Here is a 26,697-nt window from a genome sequence, read left to right on the forward strand (position 1 = left end):
AGAAGAGTGCCGAGAGATTGCAAAAAGATCTCAGTCCCCACAAGTGGTTGTAGGGGAGGGGGCGGTTGTTTCAAAGTTTGCTTCTGTCAGGATCACACTCTCAGCTGTTTGAAGCCTGCTCTACACACGACTCCTTCCCATAGGATCTCTGACAGCCCAGATGTTTCTGCGACAAACTACTGTCTCCTGTCTGGCTTTCTAGACCCTAAGGAGTGTCATTGGGTATTTCAAGCTTTTTTCAGGATTTTCAAAAGCCTCATGGGCAAGGCTAACCGGGGAACCCAAACGTTAACTTCCTTGCTATGGGCTGGAATTAAATCAGTTCCGGGTGGTAACAGTTATGCAGTCTGATGAGTAGTTATGTGTGTCCTAGTTAGTAAAATAGGGACTGACAGTGTGTCCTCTGCCAGCACCCAGCTCGGCCGACTCTTGTGGAATTATTACTTGATCAAGTCCATTTTGTGAAGAAAAACCACATGGAGAATGAGGCAGAAATAGGAAAATGTCTTTGGGCTGTGAAAGAAATGACAAGTAGTTTCCCTCCCAAGTCGTTTCCTCCGGGAATCTGAGGGCAGGAAATCTGTGTGGAGGCCCGTTTGCGGTGCGGTCACCCCCTGGTGGTCAACGGGGAGCACAGCACTTGTAACCACAAGCGAACGGGGTCTCCAATAAAACCTCCAAACGGGGGCGGTAAAGAGAAGCCATGCATCTTCTAAATCGTAGGCTGGTCTTTGCTCTGGAAAGCTGTGTAGTAGAACACGGTGGGGAAGGGTATGGGCTCCTCACCCAGTGTCTCTGGGCCTCAATTTTCCGCTTCCCTGCAATAAAGGTAACAAGGAGGGGTCTCCTGTAGGCCCATGAGAGTGAATGAGACAAGCCTGGCCCCAGGACCCTCTGCGCTTGCTCTGGGCCCTCTCTCCTGGCTGGGGCAGGTCAGTGTGACCACGCAGTGAGTTGGTGGCAGGAGGATGGGGCACGTGGACAGCGGTTGCCTGATGTGGCCTGATTGCTCCTCCTTAGCCACTTGGTCCCCAAATAGGCTTTGGAAGTTACCAGGGAAACTGGGAACCATCACAGGTTTATATCCAATACCTGGAAACTCCTTTTGAAACATCTGTCCTTTCTCTGGCGGCTTATTGATATGAGCCACCCTTCTATAGAAAGGGGAGAAAACACATGAAAATTTCAGCGGGGTAAGAAGGAAGGATGTTCATATTTATCAAGAAGCTAGTAAATATTCATATTTAATCATCATAACAATTCTATCAGAGGATTTTTTGGCTCATTTTACGGTATGGAAACTGAGGCTCAGCAAGGTAAACTGATGTGCTTAGGATGAAACAGAAAGCTCCAGAACCAAAGCATGGGCCCAATGCCCTAAATGTCACAGGGCCTTAGAGGTGGAGCATGTCTGGAGGTTATGGAGATGTGTGAGGACACAGGAATTCTCTACCCTCAGGCAGGGTGGAGAGAAGATTTCCATAAGAAGCCTCCCTCAACCTCCAGCACCCCCACCACCTTGGGCAGCTCCACCCCCTCTAGTCCAGACTTCTGTTGATTACTGGGGGGCGAGTCACTTCAGCCTGGCCCACATAGCTGACTGGACCAGCCACGACACCTGTCCCGTGGCAGCCAATCCATAGGCTGCTGATGGCTCTGCAGGTGAAAAGCCATACCCAGCCATACCTCTGGGGACAGTGAGAGTGTGCTCTCCAGAGGGAAAGGGGTTTGGTAGCAGGAGGACACACTGCACACGCTAGGGAGGTGTAGGCAGCGAGCAGCCAAGTTTCACAGAACCAGTGCCCGGAGCAGGGGAATGGGCTTAAAGTTTCCTGCTCTCTGGGCTCTTCATGTTTCTTGCACCTCAGACCCTGAGATGAAATAAATCTCTCAGAATTTTCTTTAGTGTCTATTGATGGCAAACTCTCTCAAGTTATGTTTGTCTGAAAACATTTTTATGTTGCCCAGGCTACAGTTCCAGGTTGGCAGTTATTTTGAACAACCTGAAGGTAACCCACTGTCTTTTGGCATCGTTGTTACCAATGAGATGTCATTTGTCAGTCGGTTGCTCTTTCCTCTCTGGCTGGCTTGGTGATCTTTGTTTTTGTTGTTCTGCGGTTTCAGTATACTGTCTTAGGTGACAGTCCCCTTTTATTTAGCCTGCTTGGGACTTGTTTGAATTTCTTAAATCAGTGTATTGGTGTCTGTAATGATTAATCTTCTGTGTCCAGGTGCCCCTCATGCTTGTCCAAACTATGGTGCCTAACACTAGTCTAAATGTCTCTGTGAAGGTATCTTGTGATGTGCTTACCATTACTAGTTAGAATCAGTAGACTTTAAGTAAAGCAGGTTACCCACCAGAATGTGGGTGGGCCTATTCCATCAGTTGAAGGCCTTAAGAGCAAAAACTTAGGTTTCCTGGAAGAAGAAGGAATCTACCTCAAGACTACCACAGAAATTTTGCCCCAGGTTCTACCCTGCTGGCAGGCCCTGTGAATTTTGGACTCAAGATTGTAACTTCAACTCTTGCCTGAGTTTCCAGCCTGCCACCCTGTCCTGCATATTTCAGACTTCCCAGTCCTCACAATCATGTGAGCCAATTCCTTAACACCCATCCCCTTTGGCCGGGGGAACCATGACAAAAACAGTGTTAAGTCAAGCCTGGAACTTCTTGGCCATTCCCGTTTTTTTTTTTTTCAGGACTCACATTGAGATTTAAGGTTTACTTTCTCACTCTATTTTCTGTTTCTTTACCTCTATATAGTTTCTATTTCTTTATTTCTCAGAGTTAGAATTTGAATAATTTCTTTAGATTGATTTCCAAGTCAATGATTTTGTCAGCTGGGCCTGATTTATTGCTAAACCCATTCCTTGAGTTTTAAATTTAGTCACTATATATATATGTATATATATATACTTTTTCCCCCAGAAGTTTTTATTTTTTTCAGATATGCTTAGGCATTCAGTATAGTGTTTTCAACATGCATTTTCAAGTTTGCCTTTTATTTCTATAAACATATTAAATATAGTCATTTATAGTTGTGTCTGATAATTCCATTATCAGAAGCCCTCTGGGTCTGTTGATGCAGCCTGTTGTTTCTGCTAAACCTCACTTATGGTGTCTTGTTTCTTTGAATACTCAGTCATTGTTGACTGAAATCTGCTCATTTTCCTTCGACTTTACAGAGATCACTACCAATTAAATTCTCAATCATATTTTCTTCTGGATTTGGGCTGCAAACTCATAAAGTTTAGCTCATGCTTCCTAATATTTTTGAAGATTTATTTATTTTAGAGAGAGAGAACATGTGCACGTGCAGGGTGGGGGCAGAGGGAGAGGGAGGGAGAGAATCTCAAGCAGACTCCCTGCTGAGCTCGATCCCAGGACCCCAAGATCACGACCCGAGCCGAAATCAAGTATCAGATGTTCAACTGACTGAGCCACCCAGGTGCCCCTCGTGCCCCTTCCTAATTTTAGGGGTGAATTTTCCCAGTTTTATTGGGGGCTTGAGACAGTCAACTTTTCTTGCAGCCTCCTGGGAAAGAAGGTGGGAACAGCTGGGTTTGTTTCTATTTCACGCTCATTATCTCCAAGGCTGTAATTGGGGCTCCAGTTCTGTGGAGGAAGGATTTCTTGATAGACTTTTCACCTGGGTGGATCCTGGGCTTGATCTCTTATACCTTAGATTTTGGAAGGATGTGAAACCAAAGCTCAGCCAAGCTCACCTGTTTCAAAAAGTCCTTTCAGGGCTCTGCTTACATCTCTGAATTTCCACATCCACTCAGTTCCTGGTCCAAGAATGCTTTACCTTTTGGTCAGTTCAATGATGTTTCTAAGAAGTTATTTATTCTACATTTTTAGTTGTTTTCAGTGGAAGGAATAATTCAGTTACCTAGACACTCCATGTTATTGGAAACTGAGGTGCCTGTATTTTTAAATGGTAAACCTTGCATTTCTGGGATAAACCCAAATCTGTCATGATATATTATATATATCATGTACATATAACATTGTTGAAATGAGTTTACTGATATTCTGATTTTTTTACATCTTTGTTTTATAGTGGAGAATGTCCTGTAACTTTTCCTTCTTATCCTACCTATGACTGATTTTTTAAAAATCCTGGTAATACCACTCTTTAAAATGAGTTGGGAGTGTTCCCTCCTTCTCTTCTACACCAACATCCAGAGAGCAAGAGAGGATGGGACTTGTCCAAGGCCACATACGTTTTATGACCCAGGTCAGGACTAATGTCTCCTGTCCCTGAACCCAGGGCTCCTTTGGACCCATCACTGCCACCCAGCCACACAGAAGGCATACCCTGGTCACCACCTCTGCACTGAGTGCCCAGGTCAGGAAGGTGCTAAGTGAAAGAGTGGAAAACAGAAGTATAAATGGATGGATGATGGATGCATGGAGGGAGGATGGATGAGCATTCCCCACTCTGAGCTCTGTAGACCATCATGAAGTGAGTCAGTGCTTACACCCAGCCTAGAGCCACCTGCTTAGCTCCATTCTTCAACGACTGAGAGGTCCCAAGATCTTTTAACCCAGCTTCCCCATCTGTGCCCTTTAGGCTGTGACCAGAGTAAACATGCTCAGCATGTTGGTCAGCCCGTGGCAAATGCAGGATATCCCTATCCTAGACAGCAAGATCAGGGCTTCCTTACTTGGACTGTGCCAAGGCCCCGGGGCTCAGGTGGAAGTGGGTTCCTGTTACCTGTCCTCCCAACTACTGCTGAGATGGCCATCAGCCAAACCATGGTGACTCATGGAGGCTTGGGTCTGTGTTCACTGTGGAAGTGATGTCACATGGCGTGGGGTCTCGTCCTTAAAGCACTGCAGATCCCCCCAGAACCTCCCTCCTTCCCATCCTTGAGTTGGGGAAAGCCCTTCCTCTCCTCCCTGCCAGATTCTCACTTCTTGCTGCGCCCCTGGCCTCCTTCTCACTGAGTTTACACTTTTGAAAATAAAGCCAGGAGAGGAAGCTATCTTCAGGCAGATTCTGCTTCTGCCCTGTAACCTGCACCCTCCAGCCAAGGGGACATGGCAGAAACGACTTCTGAGAACTGGAAAAGAAAAATGGTCTGGGAATGAAATACAAATGGCACCTCAAGAAGTCACCCTGCCCCACCGGCTCTGCAGAGTTTGCAGGGCTGGAGCTTCTTGTAAAGGCTTCCCAACAGTGCGCCTCCCTTCCCGGCTCCACCTTCAGTGACATCACAGCAGGAGCCCGAAAGTGAGCGGAGCAGAATGAGTGCGAGTGAGCGTGGACAATGGCAAATGCTACAATGCAGGGAATGTCAAACATTTACCAGCACAGCCCTGGGCAGGAGCCATGGCTAATAGCAGCAGGGATGGGAGGGGCTGGGCTGAAATCCAGAGTTGGGATAAAGCCAACAAGAGTCCCTCTTCTTTGCCAAGTTTATTTTATTAAAATATACAGGACTGAATATTGGTGGGCGCTGAGAACAGGAACCACCCTCCCAGGCTGCACCCAAGGGAGACGCTTCTGCCATGCAGACATGCGGCCAGTCTGCATCCCAGGGTGGGAGACAGACCCCTCCTGCTTGGACGTGCAGCCAGTCTGGCCCCAGGCCAAGAGGGGCAAGGGCATGGTGGTGACCCTCTCCTATGGCTTCGACCCCTTACAAGCACAGCTACGCCAGCTGGGAGGGCTGGGCTGGGGGTGGGGGTGGGCAGAGGGGGAGAAGATCCCTGAGCCAGGGAAAGCTGATGCCCTCCTGGAGGAGGGAAGAAAGACCCCCCCCCCAGTCAAACTGGAGATGGGGTGTCAGTATAATTCTGAGGGAGAGGACCACCTGTGTGTGGGTGCCAAGGGGTCCCCGTGGCCAAACCAGGCCAATCTCCATGGCCTCCGCCATTCTACCTTTCCTTTGAGGGCCCTGCTCACCCCTGGGCCAGGCCTGAGCAGAGTGGGTGGCAGCCGGTGGAATGTATCGTATGGGAATGTTCCTCAGGCCCACGCTACCTGGGACTGGGTTCCTTCTTGGGGAGGCCTGGGCAGATAAAAGGAGACTCTCTCTCTTTCCTGGGGGTTTCTGTTGACCTACCACTCAGCCTCAGGCCCCTCAGCCCTCACTCTTGGCTCTGCCTTCAGGCTGACATCAGCCTCCATCCTCAGAGCAGAACCCAAACAAGGGGTCCCTACGATTTGTGCTTTTGAATGTTGGTGAGCTGGGCTGGGCTGGGCTGGGGATGGGCTTTGAGCCCGCACGGCTCTGAGGCACAGAACAGATCCCCATGCTTCTTCTCCAGAGCTACCTGTATTGGGGGCCACCGTGACCCAGGCCTCAGCCCTCTAGGAGGGCCCGATCTTGGAAAAACAGAGTGTCCTTGGCTCCCTTTGTAGGCTGCAACCTTAGCTGCTCTGGGTGCTTGTGCTTTTTGTATGGGGTTGGGTGAGCCTGTGTATAGAGAGATGGCCACATTGCTCTAGGACCCTAACTAGAAAGTGGTAGGGGGAGCTCATCCAAGCTGGGGGCCAAGGGAGACAGGAGCTGACAAGAAAGGAGGGAGAAGCCCCTTCTCAGGCCTGCTCTGCCACCTGGGCTCCCAGGCTGCCAGTCCCTGATCCTTGTGACCTCCTCATAGAACGTATGATGACCTTGGGGTTGAATGCTCTAGGCCTGAGGGGTATGGGCAGCCCCATCCACTTCCTTCCCACTGAGCTAGGACTGGGGCAAGGGAAGGCTTCTTCCATTTCAGTGGACTTGGCAGACAGTTCCCCTAAGATTCTCCACCAAGAAACCCAATCCCTGAGCTTGAAAGGATGGAGAGAGTCCAGTGGCCCCTTACCACTGGAGCTTGCCAATGGAGTGGCAGGCATCCGGGGACCCCAGGGAAGTGTTTCCAGAAAACAGCAGGCTGTCTCCATTACTACCTCTTTCCTCGTCCCAACTATCTTGACCCTACTGCCAGCCAAGTGTCCTGTGGTGACAAGCTTTCTGGGAGTGTAGTCAGGCGGCAGGGGAGTAGCTGGGGGACGAGAAGGCCAGAGCAGCCCCCGCAACCTGGCTGATGTGCGGTGGGAAAGAAGGGTGGCGGGAGAGAGGGGCGAGGGGACTCACCCAGCGGGGCCTTTGTTTTGGAGACTGGACCCATTCCTGTAGGGGATCTTGAGTGCTTTCCTGGCGGCACCCCGCGGCCAGCAGCCTGCACACATGGCTCTTTCAGCACCCACTCCAGAGGCAGCCCCACCCCACTGCTGGCCGGGGCTGGTCGGGGGCTGGCCGGGTGGTTCGGTCTCATCACCTGGACCCAGCTCCCAGCCAGACTCAGCCCCTCCCTGACCTCTGCACCCCCTCTACCAGCCCAAAGGAACGGCTCTGTGTGTGTGTGTGTGTGTGTGTGTGTGTGTGTGTGTGTGTCCAGAGCAAACTGTTCACTTTTTGCAAATATATTAGAAAAAAGTTTCTCATAGAGGCTGCTCCTGCAGGACTGAGATTTCTCTGGAGGCAGAGGTGGCGGTGGCCACTCAAGGACCCCTCCCCACTGACATGTCCTAGATGACGTTCTCAAACAGCTGCATGGAGCTCATGATGTTCTCATCCTGTGTGGAGAGAGAAGGAGGAGAGGCCTGGTCAGACCCCGGGTGGGCAGGGCGGGGCCGTGCCCAAACTGATCCTACCTTGAGCAGATTCTTGCCAGGGACTCAGAACCCTGCAGTGACCACTCTGTCTCCCCGGGTGAAGGGGCAGCTGGTCAGGCACAGCCTCTCTTCAGCCCCGGAGCCTGACTGCAAGCACATCTGGGGGCTGCTGACTCGCTGATGGACAGACTTCCCTGGCTGCACTCAGGTGGAGGCCAGAGGCACCCGAGAGGCCGCTCTGGGACTGATGCGGATGGCTAAGGCCAGCGGAGGCACATGTCATGGCCCCCAAGGGTTCTCTGAAGAGGAAGGTCAACAGTAAGGCTGGGGGAGGCTCCAGGCGCCTTTCTCCCAGTGTGGCCCCGTGCTGAGGGCCCCAGGGCCCAACCATCCTCCTGTTGGCCCACGTCTGCCCCTCTGATGTGAAGCATCAGAGGGCATCTGAAGGATGGTGTGCCCGTGGGCTGTGGGCTGGCAGGAGCAGGTGGCAAAGGGATGGGTTCAGACAAAGGTGTGAACATGGAGTTTGGAGGTCGGGAGGGGCTTGGGGACTGGCAGGGGCAGGACCCTGGGTGTCCTCAACTCCTGATGCCCACCTACCTTCTGACAGGTCTCCAGGAACTCATCAATGGTCACCACCCCATCCTGATTCCGGTCCATTTTCTGTAACCCAAGCCATGTCCTCAATGAGTCTGTGGGTCCCCTCCATCCCAACCTGTCCCCTCTGTCTTCTACCCTGGATCCAGGCCATGTAAAGGGCCCTCCCCAGCTATCTCCGAGGCACAGCTGACCTCTCTGGCACCTCCCCAGGCTGCTCCCCACACCCAGCCACTTCCCAGCACCTTTCTTGGGCTTACACTTCCCAGAATGCATCCCCATGCTCATCTGACCCCCTCACCTCCCCAAAAGGCAGCCAGGGCAGATGGAGCAACCAAGGCACAGGATGGGCCGCCAGCAAATGGGAGGTGGAAACTTCAGCCCCTTTCGGCCTCGTGGACACAGAGCAAGGTCACCCCAACCCCACTCCTCTTGCACGGTTTTTCTGGAGGGGCTGAGAGAGCTCATGGAAGGCACCAGAACGCTGGCCTGGGGTGTCAACTGCCCTCGAATCCACAAGCCCTGGACGGCCCTGAGATGAAGCTCAGTGGATCGGGGAGTGGGGGTGATGTTTTAATTTGCTCCCCAGGATCCTGACAACCAGCCCAGTGGGGGATGCAAGGTTAACCTCCTCATGGGGGTAGGAGGGCTCAGAGAGGGGAGTCACTTGCCCAGGGTTGTCCTAAGACGGGGAGCCCATCCCTCCTTCCCCTCAAGGTCCAGGGCTAGAGCTCTCACCTGGAAGAACCTCTCCACATGCTCCAGAGGAGCGTCCTCCCGCAGGATAGGGTAGGTGTGGCGGCCCATCATGTCGTAGATGGACTTCATAATGGCCAGCATCTCCTGGAGGGGGGCCGGAGTGGCTGGTGTGAGCTTTGCTGCAAGGACGTGGGGATGTACCAGAGCCCAAGGGGAGGGGCTGCGTTGAAGGGGGGAGGGCACCTCCAAGGCAGCAGTGAGTGAGCAGGGGTGGTGCCCCAGGTGGACAGGGACAAGCTCACCCCCATCTAGTGCACTCAGCGCAAGCCTCTGACTCGCCAAAGCTAGAGATCACTTCTGATGTGCCATCTCCAAAATTTGAAACTGTAGCGACTATTTCATATACCAAAAAATGTTTGGGCTAAACAAAACCTAACTGTAGGCCAGTATGGCGAGGGCCCCCGCCTGCCTTCAGGGAGCACACTGCCCCCTTGACTGGTGGGAGCCAAGGCCAACACCTCCTACCCTCTGTCCCCAGCTTCTCCACCTAGGTTTCCCTCAGGACCTCCCTGTGAGAAAGAATGGCCTGAGAACATTTGTCGAACTAGATCAAGCTGCGTGATGAGGGGCACACAACAAGCACCATGCTCCCTGCACCCAGGTGTCCAGGACCAAGAGCCTGGACAGGGGGAGAGCCCCCAGGCTGCTGTCCCCTCCAGGGTGGAGCTGAGAGCCATGTCTCTGAGCAGGAAAGGGAGACAGGGCAGCCGGGGCAGCAGGGGAGTGGAGAGAGGCTGGGAGTATGGTGCAGCAGCGGGGAAGCGGGCCAGGTGGCCCCTGCCCCCCCGCCCCTCTCCCCACCCTGTACCTCTTTGGTGATGTAGCCGTCCTTGTTGATGTCGTAGAGGTTAAAGGCCCACTTGAGCTTCTCGTGGACTGTTCCTCGCAGGAGGATGGAGAGGCCAACCACAAAGTCCTACGGAGGGAGGGGAGGGTGAGGAGTGACAGCCCAACGTCCAGATTTCATTTCCAGTTTGCTGTGTGGCTTCACACTTCACACCTTCACAGGTGAGGCGGCTTCATTGCTGTGCCAGCAGATGGTGTCCATTAGGTCAACACAGTGTGAGGGTATGCATGTGCATGTGTGCGCACGCGAGTGAGTGTGCGTGCGTGTGAGCATGTGCATGAGTGCGTGAGCATGTGTGCGGGTATGAGCATGTGTGCATGTGCGTGCGTGCGCGAGAGCATGTGTATGAGCATGTGTTTGTGTGTGCACGTGAGTGTGTGCATGTGCATGCGTGTGCGTGTGTGTGTGTGTGTGTGTGTGTGTGGCATGGTGGCTGGTACTGATCTTCTCAAATAAAGATATTCAAATACATGCTGTCTTAGACCCATTTAATGCATGACTACTTATAGAGAAGACCCAGGGTGCTCTTTTAATAAAGGGGGGGTGCTCTACTTTTAGTTCACCAAGGATCTGCATGTCAGGTGCTTGAAAACTTATAGCTTAAAAGCTAAACTAACAGTGCTCAGCTCTGGGGTCACGACATGCCCGTGTACTGCAATCATTTCTGAGGTGTGCACATAATTTATTATAATGTTACAAGACATGAATGTTCCAGCGGCTTCCCTGTGAAAACTCCAACTGCTCTAATAGTTGATGGAAAGCAAGCCCTTTCTTCCATTTCCCAGAAGGCTTGCAGGGTGAGCCTTCCCTGCCCCATGGGGTCCTCCCAGGTTCTTCGGAAAGAAGGGAGCAGAGCAGGGCTGTCCTGGGACAGGGAGTGGAGGATGATGGAACTACAGGGGGCCAGGCCATGCACCAAGGCGGGGCTTGATCCTCGAACAAGGAGGAGCTGCTCCTCGAACATCAGATTTTCTGGATCTGAGGAGGCCTGTACCTGAGAGAGCCTAAGGGAAACAGGAAAGCAGTCTGGAAGAAACAAAATTTATTCCAGGAGGAAAAAACTTAACAAAAATGACTAGAACTAGAGATTAGACATTTGTCACCTCCAAAATAAGAATAGGGTGCTACAAAAGGGGAGTCATTGAGAATAAGAAAGAGCTCTTGGGAATTAAAAATAAGAAAGCAAAATGACAGATTCAAAAGAAGGTTTGGAAGGGCACGTGGAATCTTCCATAAAGTCATGTGAAAAAGCAAAAAGCTGGAAAAGAGAAAAGAGGGCAACGAGAGGTCCACTCCGGAGGAACCACAGCTCGTGCACCAGGAATTCCAGGGGGACCTGGAGGAGATGGAGGAAAGCAGGCCGGAGAAACAAGGAAGGACCTCCCAGGATGGAAGGCTGGGAGCGTCCAGGTCCTGCCAAGGCCAAGCACAGCGTACAGAACTGCCTACTGTGTTGCCCTGCAAGCACCAGGTGCAAAAAGAGGATCCTACAAGCTTCCAGAGAGAAAAACACAACCAAACAGAACAAATGAAATCAGGTCCCGCACACAGGGTCAGGATTCGGCATGCTTTGCCTCTGGTGGCGACACGAGGCCAAAAGCCACTGAAGTGCAGCCACCACCACTGCGAAGTGTAGCTCTGGTCCCATCCAGTGATCAGGCGAGAGCAGGACCGCAATGAAGATGCTTTCAGACATCTAAAGACTAAAAGTTACCTCCCTGCTCGTAGCTGTACCCCTGAAAAGGGAGAAAAAAGCAAGGAAGAGGAAGATGAGGCATTCTGGAACCTGGAGACCCAACCCTGGGGGGAAAGAGGCTGGGGAGCGTCCCCAGGGAGATGCCCGCCCGGACACTGGAGAAAGGCCTGGAGTTGAATTCATGATAAGATCACAGCCCCCAGGCAACTCAACAATCAGGACCACCCTTAACTGGCGGCAAAATAAGAATGTGTGCTGGGAAAGGAAAACATAATCAGTTCACCAGAAGGCTCAGCTGAGCATCAAAGTCACACCATCAGAGTAAACCACAGTCCTTATCTCACCTGAATCCTATCGTTCCAGAAAGCCAGGGGATATGGGAAAGGTGTGTGCGCCCGTGGGAGACCCAGCTCCTCACCCGCCCCCCAGCAGAGAGCCAGTAGTCTAGAACCGGGCAGCCGGGAAGGAGCACCACGTGTGCTACTGGGGACATGGAGGCAAACAATGGCAACGGGCTACAGCAGAAGGTGGCGGCCTCCCTGGGTGTGTGGGTGGGTGCTTCACGGCTGCTTTTCCAAGGCACACCCTGTCACTCTGTGGCGCTCGCAAAGCCTGCCGTGTGTGTGTCAGTGAAGAAAATGAAAATGTTAAAGGAGAAACAGGTGATGGTTCCTATACGCCCAAGTTTGGGGAATCATCACTGAAGCTTGCACATGATTTAGCGAACAGGTAGAGCCTCCCCGAAATCACGTCCCCGGGATCTGACAGGCTTTCCCAGTGGGAGGCAAAGGCATGCAGTCCCACTCGAGACCGCAGGGAATGGCGAGGCCCACACAGGGCCTCCCTTCTCGTGTGGGCCATGGCGGGGGGCACCAGCACCACAATCTGCCCCCCTCCACCGTCTTGTCTTCATAGACCCAGGCCTGCCGCCTCGCAGCCCTTGAAGTCAGCCACAACCAACTGAGGAATGTCTCCGTTCCAAGTCCCTAAGTGTGTAGGTAGAACAGTGGTGATGGTACTTGGCCAGAGATGGGTGGGAATGTCTCCTGCGAGGCCACTGGTCCATCCTCCATAACCCACAGAGGACCCCATGTCCTGCCAACACATGTCCGAGTACTTGGCAGTTCTAAATTTCCTGCCCCACACAGCACAGTTTCATGTGGGACTATCCCTAGCTGTAACCCCTGATCTTAACTCCGAGGCAAATGAAGTCCATCACCTCCACAGCCCCTGCTCTGCAGCTGTGTCCCTGAGGCAGAGCCCAGGGAGCATGAGGGGCCCTGCCGTGGCACGGTGACGCAGGCCTGCGCTCCCAGGCTGAGACACCGCTGAGTGCACACCGGGGACGGGCGCTCAGCCAGAGCAGGGGAGCAGAGGGTGTGATGACGGGCCTGCACACGTTCTCTCCGGTTACTGCCCTCACGTGGGGTTTGGCCAATGAATGACAGGGAGGGGGCTACTGCAGAGGGAGCTCAGGGAGGGGCGGCTGCCCCTTCCTCCAGACACACAACCGGCCCTAACGCCCCGAAAGAGCAGCAGCGTGCTGGCACAGCAAGCAGGTTGAATGAGAAAGGCCCTGGATGGCATGCAGGGTTCTGGTGCATCTATCTGCAGGCACATGGCCTGTGCCGGGGCCAGGCTCCCTCCTGCGGGCACATCCCAGAGGACCCATAACAAGACGAACAGCACAGCAAGCAGACCCTGAGGTGGGACAGCTGCTCCCGCTTGGCAAAGATGAAGTTGGCTTGGGTGCTGTTTTGTTTTCTGGTACTCTTTTTGGTGAGGGTTAGGGAAGTTACAATATTTTACCACATCAATAAACTTTAATTGATATGTGTTTGTCTCTCAAGAGTATTCAACAAGGACTGGGATCATTATCATTATCAATAAGCTGACCTGACTTTCTGTTTTAAGGGCACATGGGAAGAGTCCGTCTCAGGCGGGCCAAGAGTCACCCTCACCCCTCAGAGTCCTTCCTGCCATGGGGATCCCAACCCATGGTGCACCCAGGATTGGGCCCTGCTGCCTGGAAGGTCCCTGGGGACATACGTGCCCTCCTCTCTTTCTGAAAAAGCTTTCCTAGAGCAGAACACTGAAATCAAGTAGGTCCTCAAGATAAACAAACATATGCATATGGAACCAGAGGAGCTGATTTCATGGCAAAGAAGCCCGCAGAAGGCCCGGGATGATGCCAGAGATGCCTGACCTTCTGAGAAGGCGCCTAGCAGAGGGGCTTTGGCACCAGCGCCCCCAACTCAGCCATTGACAGGACACCCCACAAAGACCCGCCACCTACCACTTAAAGGGACAGCCTGACCCCTCCCTCAGGGGAGTGAGAGCAAAGACCACAGGAGGGTGACAGAGACCTTCCTGACACCCACCGCGCACCGGGACCCTGGGGAGCTGTCCCATCAGCTGATTTCTGAACAAGAGAAGGTCTCTCCCAGAGCCCTGGTTGGGTCCCTCACATGATTCCTCCTCACCCTTTAGTCCTGGAAATCTTAGGAGCCCCCTCAAGGGTACACCAGAGCCTGGTCACAGGGGAGGATGACCAATTTTTCCTGTCAACCTCTGTGGTACTTGGGTTTTTACCACGTGCAGGTGTCACTGAAGACAGGACAGATGAACACTGTACTTCCACAGCACCAGCCGAGCCTGCAGCCCGGGGCGGGCGGGGCCGCTGTGGTCACCGGGCAAGACTGTGGCCTTGACAGCTCCCCCACCCCCCGCTCTGCCCCGTGTCGCTGTGCAGGCTGGCTGCGGCACACAAATCAACCGAGCGGCATTACCCACGGGTTATTATTACACCCCAACGCGTCCGGGGCTTTCTGAGCCCGGCCGGCTCGTTCCTCCGCTTTCCTGTCAGCTGCCCTTGGCGCTGGAAGCCGAGCAGGGTGGTTATCGATCAGGCCAGGCTCTCAACAAGGTTCTCCTCTCCAAAGAGGTTTCACCTTTTCGCCTGCAGCTATTTTTAGGGGCCTGGGCTCCACAGACGGGGCCTCTCTCAAATGGTCCCGTGTGACCAGCCGGCGTGGAGCCCACAGCTGGGCCAGCCCACGGAGCCCAGGCACGGCCCTCCTGGGGGGCAGGTGTCGGAGGCGGGCACCCCACGCTTCACTCGCCACGCCCGCTCAGGCTAGGGATAAATTCTGGGGCTGGGTGCCTAAAATCCTGCCAGGAGCACAGACCCCTGAGTGAAGCCTTGCCCCCTTTTCAAATGCGATTTCACATGGGGTTCCTATGGCCTCGGTGTACCTTAGCAGCTCTCTTGGCTTGGTGTGGCTGGAATGGAAGAAAAGGCTGAGTGAGAAGAGGGTGGCCACATGGCCACATCACATTTCCCTAGCTTCACAGCTAGGCCCAGGGCCAGCTGAGCACAGTCCGCTCCTTCCCTGGAGGACACACTGGACCATCTGCACCCAGGATCGTGTCTGGGCCTCCGGAAGGCCGGAGACAGACACCAGGGCAGGGAGGTTCCCCGCCCCCCGGGGGGCTACAGGGACAGGGGATGTGGGAGGGGGTCATCGGGGACCTACCTCAAAGCGGATGGCCCCATTCCCATCGGCGTCAAAGGCGTTGAAGAGGAAGTGTGCATAAGTGGTGGCATCTGGGGAGAGCAAGGGTGAACGCTGGGGTGTGCTGGGGCTCCCAGCCCAGGCGGCGCCACTGCTGGGTCCAGCTGCATCCAGAGCTGGAGTTCCCCGCCCTTCCAACAGGACAGAGGCAGCACCAGGCCTCTGGCAGGCGAAGGGTGGAGGCAAGCATCCCCTCCCGGTCAAAGTGACACCCACTGTTTGTAGAGCTGCCACAGTGGGGATGTGGGGATTTGGGGAAGAGCCAGAGGGTCTGGCCTCAGACTCACCTCCCTGAGGGAAGAACTGGGAGTAAATGAGTTTGAAGGTGTCTTCGTCCACCAGGCCCGTGGGACACTCCTGCAGCAGGAAGTCACCCTTCAGTGACCTCAGCCATCCCCAGCCCCACACCCCAACGCCACAGGGCCTGGCCTCTCTCCTCCCTCTGGGGATACTGCTGCCTGACATACTGCTGGGCTCTACTGAGCCCCCGAGCTGGGGAAAGCCGGGTGATGCAGGAGGGGTAAGTGGTAAGTCCCTCTATTCGCTCCTCCCTTGTGCCAGCATTGGGAACACATAGAAAGGATGGTGCCTTCAGAATACTGATTCTGGGACCTGACCAACCCCAGACAGCTCTCCCACACAACATAAGACGCATAAAGGCCCCTGGGATATTTGCTATGCCATGGAGAAGTTTCTAGAAGGTCTCTCTGGGCCAGGGTCCCGCCTTCCTAGAGCCTGGGACAGGAGGGCTAGGTGGGTCAGGGCCTCTCCCGGAGGGATGGGTAGCACTCACGTTCTTGAAGCCCCTGTAGAGGGACTGTAGCTCCTTCTTGGTGAACTTGGTCTGTGCCTGCAGCTGATCCAGTCCCTCCGGCTGGTGGCGCACTGTGGACAGCTCCAGCTCACTGTCGCTGCTATCTGGAAGGGGACACAGACCCAGGGAGGGTGGAACAAGAGCCCCGTTCCTCCTCTTGCTCCAATGTGGGAACCAGGCCATGCGCTAAAGTAGGGGTGGAGGGACTCTCCTTACATGACTACCATGTATGGCCCCACAGGCTGTGCACTGCACAAATGGAATGGCTATGGTGGAATGACACACTCAGGAGTTGTGCCTCATGGATGCTCTGCTGCTTTGCTCCTCACACAGAGCAGGCCCCCTCCACTTGCATCTAGAGTGTGTCACCTTCTCAGCTACATGTGGGATGGGGGCTGGGAGCTGGTCTTATCCTAGAGAGGCACTGAACAAAGGGAGGTGGGAGGAAAAAAGACAACAAGACAAACTCAGGGGACCTCAGCCTTTGAGATCCAATTCCCGGATCACCTTCTCCATGCTGCCCTCCCTGATTTCCCCCAGGAATGTGGAGGTCGCCGCTCTTGGCCCATCCAGCCTAACATGTTGCTGCTTAGCTGCATTTGGTGTGAGGGTGTCAGTCACATTTGGGTAGGAGGTCAGACCACAAGGGCCCATAGGGCATGGACCAGACCTTTCCTTTAATAATAACATATCCAATAATAATAATATTGTAATAATACTTTAATAATAAACACATCCTTTAATAATAACACATCCATGGTTAATTAATCATGTTAATTAACCACGTTAATTAACCATGGCTATCTTTGCTGGGGGGGGGAGTCAATTTCAGGTGATCTTTACTTTTTTATTTAAGATTTTTTTTACATTTTTCTAATTTCTTTTGGAACGGCGTGCATCACTTCTACAACACATCAAGCTATAGACAAAACAGCACTGAGTGCCTCGCTGAACAGCAGGCTCAAAGAATTACAGAACTTCCCACTGAAATGGGGAGCATGATCCCCACTGCACTGTCACGGCCCCTGGCCTCCCCTGGTGTCCTGCAAAACAGTAAGCACATGATTATCTCACAGCTGCTCACTCGCTCCCACTGCAGGGTGAGTGCTGTGAGCTGCCCTGAGCTGCCCACCCTGTGCCCACAGAACCGAGTGCAGTGCCAGATGTACAGCACTGTGAACCAGAGCACACTGAGCCCTGTGCTGGGCTGCCCTGCACCCAGGCCTCGCCCATGAGTCCTGCTGGCTCTTGCTCAGGCCCACTGTGCCCTGCAAAGTGCCCAGCAATCAGCCTCCATTGCCTTGGTCCACACATGCTCCCAATCTCCAAGACAGCTCTTTCATACCTTCCTTCTCTTTAAATTCCCAGTGCCTCCTCCCCCATCCTTTGTCAGGTTGCTTCCTACATCACTGAGAAAACAGAAGTCACAGAAGAAAATTTCTCCAAGCTCCCAACCCCACATCTACCCATCTACCTGTATTGGCCCAAATATCTGCTTTCCCTCCTTCTCTGGGAACGAACTGTCCCGGTTCTTGGCCGAGGCAAACCCCTCCACCTGTACAGTGGGTTCCAGCCCCACTGTCTCAGGCATGGGACAACAGCAAGCCTCCCCACTCTTTCCTCATCATCTTTTTGCTCTCCCTTCTGGATCATTCCCATCACCATGTGGACGTACTGTTAAATCTGGAAATCCTTAGTCAAATTAAGTATAGGCAAACCTTGCAAGCCACCCACTCTACTCTGTGTAAACATCCCAAATGGAATCTTAGCCAGCTAAGGGGACTGTACAAGGATGTTCAAGGCAATAGTATTTTTGATGGGGGAGTTGGAGACATCCAGGGCTGAATCACAGGCAGGATGGGCAGACACAACATGGGGGGTACACACCAGGGAGAACCATGCAGTGGATTAAAAGGACACACAGTGGCATAAATGGATGTTAAAAACTGGTTGCTTACTTCAACTAAGAGGCAGACATTTCCGAGTGGATGAAAAAGCAAGACCCAACTATATGCTACTTACAAAAAGGATACTCTTAAATCACAGCAACAGATGTAAATTAAAAGAGTGGAATGAATAAAAAACCTGGTGTGGCTACATTAATAGTAGAAAAAGTAGACCTCAAGACAAAGGGTCCAACTAGAGACAAAGAGGAATATTTTATAATGATACAAGGATTAATTCATCAAGAAGACAGAGCAATATGAAATATATACATATATCTAATAACAACTTTAAAATACCTGAAGCAAAAAAATTCAAAACTAAAGGGAGAAACAGATAAACCACAGTTACAGTTGAAGATCTTAACACGCTTTTCCAGTAAATGGTACAAGTAAAAATACAAGATTTGAAAAACACTATCAACCAATTTGATCAAATTAATATTTATAGAGCCCTATGCCTAACAACTATAGAATACACATTCTTTTCAGGAGCACATCCTATGGTTCCCAACATGTACCAGATGCTGGAATATAAAGCAAAACTCTGACCACAAGGGTATTAGATCAAAATCCCAAAAAACAAGATAGGTAAAAAATCCCAAATGCTTGGAAATTAAACAACACACTTCTAATATACCCATAAGTCAGAAAGGAAAATCACGAGGAGAGTCTTGAAATATTTTGCATTGGATGATAATAAAAATACAGGATACCAAAATTTTCCGGATGCAGGTAAAGCTGCATTTAGAGGGAAATTTATAGCTTTAAGTTACTTTATTAGAAAGGAAGATGGGTATAAAGTCAATGATATAAACTTCTAAGCTTTTCAGAATCCAGAAAAAGAGTAAATTAAGTTCAAAGTTATTAGAAGAAAGGAGATAATAAAAATAGGAGTGAAAATCAGTGAGAAAGAAAACAGACCAACATAGAGGAAAAACCAATAAAGTTATTAAGAAACCCAGTAAGCGAGCCATAGGCAAGGAACACATATGTGCAGTACATATATCCGTGGTACATGAGCCTTATATCTTATACAAAAATTAACCCAAAATCGAGCATGGATTTAAACATAAGACATAAAACTATAAAGCTTCTAGGAAAAAAAAGACACAGGAGGAAATTTTTATGGCCTGGGTTTAAGCAAAGAGTTCTTTTTATTTTTTAAGATTTTATTTATTTATTTGAGAGAGAAAGAATGAGAGATAGAGAGCACGAGAGGGAAGAGGGTCAGAGGGAGAAGCAGACTCCCTGCTGAGGAGGGAGCCCGATGTGGGACTCGATCCCGGGACTCCAGGATCATGACCTGAGCCGAAGGCAGTCGCTTAACCAACTGAGCCACCCAGGCGCCCTAAGCAAAGAGTTCTTAGACACAACACAAATAGCATGATCCATAAAAGAAAAATTGTTAAGTTGTACTTTTTATTTTATTTTATTTTTTGGGTAAATTGTACTTTTTAATAACAATTAAAACGTTCACTCTGCAAGAGATAAAAGAGATAAAAAGGTAAACTACAGACTGGAAGAAAATATTTGCAGGTCATATATCCGACAAAGGATATCCAGATTACATGAAGAACTCTCAAAACTCAACAGTAAGAAAACAACTCAAACTAATAAGTGGGCAAAAACTTGGTCAGACACTTGACCTAGAGGACATACGGGTGTCAAGTAAGCACATAAAAGGTGTTTAACACCACTTGCAATTGTGGAAATACAACCTAAAACCACAAGGAAATGCTACTACACACCTCTTAGAATCACTTAACTAACAAATATTGACAATACCAAGGGCTAGTAAGGATATGGAGTAACTGGAACCATTACACTTTGCTGGTGGGAATGAAAATGGTACTGCCCATCTGGAAATCAGTTTGGCAGTTTCTTATAAACATACACTTACCATATGACCCAGAATTCCTACTCCTGGGTATTTACCCATATGAAATGAAACCTATTATAGTTATACAATAACGTTTATGCAAATGTTTAGAGCAATTTCATTTATGATCACCCAAAGCTGGAAATAACCCAAATGTCCTCAACCAGTGAATGGATAAACAGCATGTGGTGTATTCACACGGTGGAATACCACTCAGCAATAAAAATGACCAAACTATTGATACACGCAGCAACGTGGATGGACCTCAAATGCACGAGCTAAGTGAACGAATCCAGACTATGCAGTGTATGACTCCACTTAAATGACATTCTGGAAAAGATAAGATTGCAGAAATCATAGGGAAAGACAATCTATCAGTGGCTGCACGGGGCTGTGGCACATGGGACATGTTGATGACAGAAAAGGCAGCAGGAGAGAATTTTTTGTGTGATGGAATTGTTCTATACCTTGACCGTGGCAGTGCTTACATTACTATGCATTTGTCAAAATTCATAGAACTGGACACCAAAAAAGGGGAACTCTACTGTATGTAGATTGGAAACAAAGGAAATAGAAACTAGAGTAATTGCCTATTGGAGCAGAAGGAAATGGGGGGATAAAAGGGAAAAAATAAAATAAGAGGGGTTTAAAAGGGTCAAGACTGATAATGTCTCACGAACTAAAGAAGATGAATAACTTAATCCTCTGTCCCTAAGGGTCAAAAAATAAAACAAAAGTCCCAAACCTGTTGCTATTTCTTCCTCAACCCTACTGTCCCCTCCAGCTATTTCTTTCTTCTCTTCTTCTTTAACTCACTGTCTTTACTTCCTCTCCTATTCTCCCTTGAACTTAACTCCTACGGGGCATTGACCCCACCAGTCCACACAAACTGCTTTTCAAAGAATCACCAGTGATCACCATATTGCTAGTCCAGTGATCAATACAGTAATCCTGACTCCTAAGTCATAGAAGGGCCATACAAGAATGAAAATTACAGTGACACCAAGGAGGGACCTTGAGGGCATTATGCTAAGTGAAGTAAGTCGGGCATAGAAAGACAAATACTGTATGACCTCACTTACATGTGGACTCTAAAAAAGGCCAAACTTACAGACACAAGAGAGGGGACTGGTGGTTGCCAGGGCAGGGGGTGGGGGAGATGAGATGTTGGTCACAGTGTACAAACTTCCAGTTATAAAATGAGTAAGTTATGGGGGTCTATGGACAGCATGTTGACTTCAGTTAAGAATACTGTGTTGTACACTCGAAAGTTGCAAAGAGAATAGATCTTAAATGTTCTCACTGCCCCCCCCACAAAAGGGTAATTATATGTGAGATGATAGATGCATTTTAATTAACCTTATTATAGTAGTCATTTCATACATTTATATAATTTTTTTTGGTTCTGGGTTTTTTTTTTTAAAGGATTTAATTAATTAATTAATTAATTATTTGAGAGAGCGAGTGAGTGAGCAGGGGCGGGGGGGAACAGAGGGGCGCCTGGGTGACTCAGTCATTAAGCCTCTGCCTTCGGCTCAGGTCATGGTCCCAGGGTCCTGGGATGGGGCCCCGCATCGAGCTCCGTGTTCCGCGCGAAGCCTGTTTCTCCCTCTTCCACTGCCCCTGCTTGTGTTTCCTCTCACTGTGTCTCTCTCTGTCAAATAAGTAAATAAAATCTTAAAAAAAAAAAAAAAAAGAGGGAGAGAATCCCAAGCAGATTGCAGGATGCACACAGAGCCCCATGTGGGGCTTAATCCCACAACCCGAGATCACAACCTGAGCTGAAATCAAGAGTTGTACGTGCAACGAACTGAGCCACCCAGGTGCCCCTCTACAATGTTATATGTCAATTATATCTCAGTAAAGCTGGAAGAGCAAACAAAAAGAAAATTACATGCCCATTTCACTTTTGAATGTACATATAACCTTAAACAAAATGTTAGCTAACTGAATCCAACTGTACTAAAAAAATGTACACCATGATCAAGGTTTTATCTGTAATATGGAGGGAAAAATCATATGAAAACCTGAATAAAGAAAAGGCATTTGATAAACATCCACATCTATTTATAATTAAACAAACAAAAACTTTAAGCAAACTAGGATTGAAGGGAACTTTCTTAACTTGATGTAGCTTATATTTGCAAGTTACATATTTATTTACAGAAGATATCAGACTGAATGGCAAAGGCTCAGACACATTCCCTTTAAGATTTGGGACAAGCCAAGGTTGGCCACAATCACCACTAATTGATATCCTGCCAATGCTCTAAGGAAATTTCAAGAAAGAAATAATATAGGAATTGGGAAGTAAAGGATAAAACTAACATTACTTGTAGATGTTTGGTCCCTACAGGGACCAAAAGAATCAATATACAAGACAGTTTAGTAAGGTTGCCAGATATAAGATTAATTTACAAAAATCAATAGCAATTTTCTATACCAGTAATAACCACCTAGAAATAGAATTAAAAATATAACATTCATGATAGCAATAAAAACTCAAAACTATCTAAGTATTAACCAAAATTCAAAGGACTTCTCTATAGAAAGGCAATCTGAATAAATGAGACATTCCATCTTAGGATCACATAATATAAAGATGTCATCTCTCCCCAAAGTAATCTGTAAATTCAATACAATCCCAATTAAAAATCCAGCTGGACTTTTTGAGGACCTTGATAAAATCACTCTGAAATGCATATGGAGGAACAAAAATCCATAAAAATCTAGAAAGGAAGAGTATAGAGGGGATTTTTCCCAAAATACTAATACATTTTCACAGTCACTGTAATAAAAGTTGTGTGGTTGGTACAAGAACAAACACACCAAAAAACAGACCAGAGAGCTCAAAAAGAGACCGAGGTATAGCAGGAACATCACAGATTTGTGCAAGGGTCAGATTGTTCAGTAGGTGGTTTTAGGAAAACTGGCTCAGCACGGAAATCTGGATCCCTTTCTTAAACCGTATGTAAAAGTGGGCTCCAGATGAAGCAAAGACCCAAAGGTGAAAGGTAAGCTATAGAGTTAAAATGTAAAAGAATCTCTTGCTAACCTAAGGGTGAGGAAAGATTTCTTAGAACTCTAAAAGTTCAAACCATAAAGGAAAAAAAAAATGGATGAATTTGATTACATCACAATTAAAGATTTCTGTTCAAAAAAAGGGCACCATGGCCAGTTCGAGACACTCAGCAGAATGGGAGAAGACAGTATATAAAATGGTCCAAAGAAGAATATCTAGGATAATCATAAAAAAAAAACTGGAAAGATGAATAAATATGAGAAAGATGGCTCAATGTCATTAATAAACAGGAAGATGCAAATTACATTGAGAACACAGCAGCTAGACTGGCAGGAAATAATAAAATGAAATGAGGTTGGGGCGCCTGGGCGGCTCAGTCGGTTAAGCTTCTGCCTTCAGCTCAGGTCATGATCTCAGGGTCCTGGGATCGAGCTCCACATTGGGCTCCCTTCTCGGTGGGGAGCCTGCTTCTCCCTCTCCCTCTGCCTGCCTCTCTGCCTACTTGTGCTCTCTATCTCTCTGTCGAATAAATAAATAAAATCTTAAAAAAAAAAAGAAATAAGGTTGACCAACGTTAAGTGCTGGCTAGGGAGGGAAGGGAGGTCAACAGTAATTTTTTAAGCATGCCAGTGAGTGTGTATACTGGTACAAGCAAGTACTGTGGGGAAGTATTTGCATTTTCATGCTAATGCTGCACACATTTGCATACCCTAGGGCGTGGTAACCCTACCCTAGGAACTGTGTGCTAGACAAAAAATGCCCAGGAGACATGCAGGAGAGCAGACACCCCAGCTCTCTACAATAACAGTAGCTTGAAGCAACCACATGCCTGCCCACTGACAATAGAGCAGATAAACAGCTTATGGGCCATCCACTGGACGAAATGTCCTACAGCGGTGAATGAACCATAATACATATTTGTTACAAAATTCAAAACCCAGAATAACCAAACAATTTGTAGGGATATGTAAGCAATAAAATTATAAATAAGAACAAAAATCCAGGAATGACAAGTGCAAATCTGTCTGGTGGTAACCTCTGTGGGGTGGGAGAGGAGAAACTCAAGAGACAGGCAGGCTGGGGATGTTCTAGTTCCAGGGATGGGGAGGATAGGTTCATTGGTGTTTATTATTCTTTTTAATGCACATATCAAATACATATTTGAATTCGCTAGAGGTTAATTAAAATCTTTAAAAGTAATTAGAGGGGTGCCTGGGTGGCTCAGCTGGTTGGGCATCGGGCTCGTGATTTAGGCTCAGGTTGTGATCTCGGGATCCTAAGATAGTGCCCCATGTGGGGCTCTGCGCTTAGCATGGAGTCTGCTGAGGTTCTCTCCCTCTGCCCCTACCCCTGCTCGAGCTCGCTCCCTCTCTCTCTCAAATAAATAAAGTTTTTTAAATAAAAAAATAAACTGTTTTTTAAAAAAAGTAATTAGAGTACTCAGAGCAAGAGAAAATGAGAGCGAGAACACACGTCTGGTCTGGACAAAATAGGACACTTGGAAGAAAGGGAAAGGACAGCAATCCCAAAAGAAATGGCCAAAGGATATACATGGGCAAGTTAGAGGTGAGCAAACTGAAAAAGCTGATGGGTACACAAAGAGGTGTTCAAAATCATTAGTATGAAAAATGCACCTGAGAACAAGGAAAAATCTGACACTCGTGAAATCTACAAAGTCTGAAAGCTACTTTAAAAGTCAAGACTCAGTTGCGGAATGTGGGCTACCTTCTCGCGTGGCTCCAGACTCACTTGCCTGCTTGCCATCTGCACTTGGATGTCTAGGTGGTTCTCAAATGGAGCATTTCCAAACTGAGCTCCTGATCTTCCTCCCAAAACCCGTTCCACCTACAGCCTTCCCCAGCTCCGGGGACGGCAACTCTGTCCTGTTGGGTGCTTAGGCCAAAACTCTGGGCGTAGACCTTCCTCCCAGTGCTCACTCCACAGGCATGGCCAGCCGGCCCTAACTCTCAACTCCCACCTTGGACCCCCTCTCCCACTTCTGCTGTCCTCACCCTGGTCCAAGGCTCCAGCTTCTCTCCTGGCCTGTTGCTCTGCTTCTGCCCTGGGTCCCATAGGTCTAGTTTTCAAATAGTGCTGGAGGAAGCTGCTGGAAACAGTATCCAGTGTGTTACTCTGTTCAACAACCTCCCCCAAGCTCTGAGTACAAAAATAACCAATAAATAACCAATAAACGCAGGCCACCGCGACCCCCACCCCTCCCTGGCCAGGCTCTGACCTCATCTCCCAGTCTCTCCCTTTGCTCCCTCTGCTTCAGCCATTCCGGCCCCCTTGTGCCCCGCAGGCCCACTGGGCACACTCCCTCTACAGGAAACTGCTCTTCCCTCGGAACCCACACCTCCTTCGTCTGCTCAAATGTCACCTCCTCAGAGGTGCCCCCCACCGTTCCTATCTATCCCTCATCTCTGTTCTACTTTTCTCCATTTGGCTATGATTCCCTACCAGATACATATTTTTCTCTTTCCTGGTGCTACGGACTGAGTTCGGTCTCCCCAAAATTCATATGTTGAAGCCCTAAGCATGTGACTCTATTAGGAGATACAGCTTTGGAGGTAATTAAGGTAAGGTGAGGTCCTAAGTGTGGGGCACTAATCTAGTAGGGTGGGTGGCCCTGTACGAAGAGGAAGAGGGATCTCACGCCCTCTCCTCCACCCCCACCCCCACTTCCACCCCCTCTACACACATATGCACAAAGCAAAGGCCATGGAACTGTCTGGAACTGTCTCAGGAGCAGGGAACCTGGCTTCTTCATCTTGACTCCCACAGCACCCGACCCAATCCCGGGCACCCCACGTGCTCTCAGGGGACACTGGAGACCTCTCCTGGCTCCCCCCCCAACCCGAGGGAAATCCAAGGTTCATCCCTCTAGTTGGTTTCAGGGGAGATGCAGCCAGATCTATTAGGAGCTCCCGGAGGCGTCACACCACCTTCTGCAATTACAGGGACGACTGGCAATTTAAGGAATCTAAATAGCCATTTGCTCCACCTCCCCTCCACACCCTGAGGAGCAGCGCTCTGCCCAACTGGGAAGTCAGCCTGCTTCTGCGGTCTGGGCTCAGCCCTTCTCCCGGCCCTCCAGATGCCTGTCCTGGACAGTACTCACCACCCCCCAGCCCCCCACTGGTAACCAGGGGCTCAGCAACAAATATTTAACCTCTCCATCAAACAAAAATTTGGTTAAAGGAGTGAAAGCATGAAGCTTTTAAAAATTTGTTCTTAGGGGCACCTGGGTGGCTCAGTCATTAAGCGTCTGCCTTCGGCTCGGGTCATGGTCCCGGGGTCCTGGGATCGAGCCCTGCATCGGGCTCCCTGCTCAGCGGGAGGCCTGCTTCTCCCTCTCCCACTCCCCACCCCCCGCTGCTTGTGCTCACTCTCTCTAATTAAAAAAAAAACTTAAAAAAATTTGTTCTTCAAAAAAACTTTTGTTGTTGTTGTTCTAAAGCCGAATGTCCCCACGTTATACAGCAACCTGACAAATCACCAATGGGGCTCTCCTCCCAGGGAGTAGACGCTCCAGTCCAGGATCCTGACCCCGTGCCACACAGCACCCTCTGTGCAGGACCCACCTGCAGGGGCTTGGAAAAGGTGGCTCCAGATCTTTAATTCACTGAGCAAAGATGCACCAGGTCCTGGGTGAGGGGCATTTTTGGCCTACCTAGTGCCTGAGCCCGTTGGAGCTCCCTGGGCTGCCTCCACCTTTGCAAGGCTCCCCTGGAGGCGGCTGCAAAACCTTCTCTTGCGCCCCCTTGGCTTGCCAGCCAGCACCCATCTCGGTTCCCCTTGCAGCAAAACTCTCCCACGGTGCTGTCCACACGAGCTGGCTCCAATCCTTCCTACCCCGCTGGCAGATCTCAGCCCTGACCGCCCGCCCCTGCTGGTCAGGGGACTCCTAGACCGGGGGTCCCTCCAAGGAGCCCCAGGGACCACTGTG

At 49.9% G+C, this 26,697-nt stretch overlaps 1 protein-coding gene across 3 annotated transcripts in view; it reads right to left on the minus strand.

Annotated features, from left to right (window-relative positions):
- Positions 1-5,416: 5,416 nt before the first annotated feature.
- KCNIP3 (potassium voltage-gated channel interacting protein 3) overlaps positions 5,417-26,697 on the minus strand; it is a 79,526-nt gene continuing 58,245 nt past the window's right edge. For 2 of the 3 annotated variants that reach the window (XM_027623931.2, XM_027623932.2), the window contains 7 exons: positions 15,881-16,005; positions 15,375-15,444; positions 15,049-15,119; positions 9,778-9,885; positions 8,949-9,053; positions 8,214-8,276; positions 5,417-7,574 (listed from right to left, as the gene is read on the minus strand). In XM_027623931.2, coding sequence (XP_027479732.2) covers positions 7,527-7,574; positions 8,214-8,276; positions 8,949-9,053; positions 9,778-9,885; positions 15,049-15,119; positions 15,375-15,444; positions 15,881-16,005 — 590 coding nt within the window. In that variant the 3' untranslated portion in view covers positions 5,417-7,526. Of the gene's footprint in view, positions 7,575-7,652; positions 7,913-8,213; positions 8,277-8,948; positions 9,054-9,777; positions 9,886-15,048; positions 15,120-15,374; positions 15,445-15,880; positions 16,006-26,697 lie in introns of all 3 variants that reach the window. The other variant, XR_003524890.2, reaches the window with a different exon arrangement.

This window comes from Zalophus californianus, chromosome 8, assembly GCF_009762305.2.
Source record: "Zalophus californianus isolate mZalCal1 chromosome 8, mZalCal1.pri.v2, whole genome shotgun sequence".
Classification (NCBI taxonomy): domain Eukaryota; kingdom Metazoa; phylum Chordata; class Mammalia; order Carnivora; family Otariidae; genus Zalophus; species Zalophus californianus.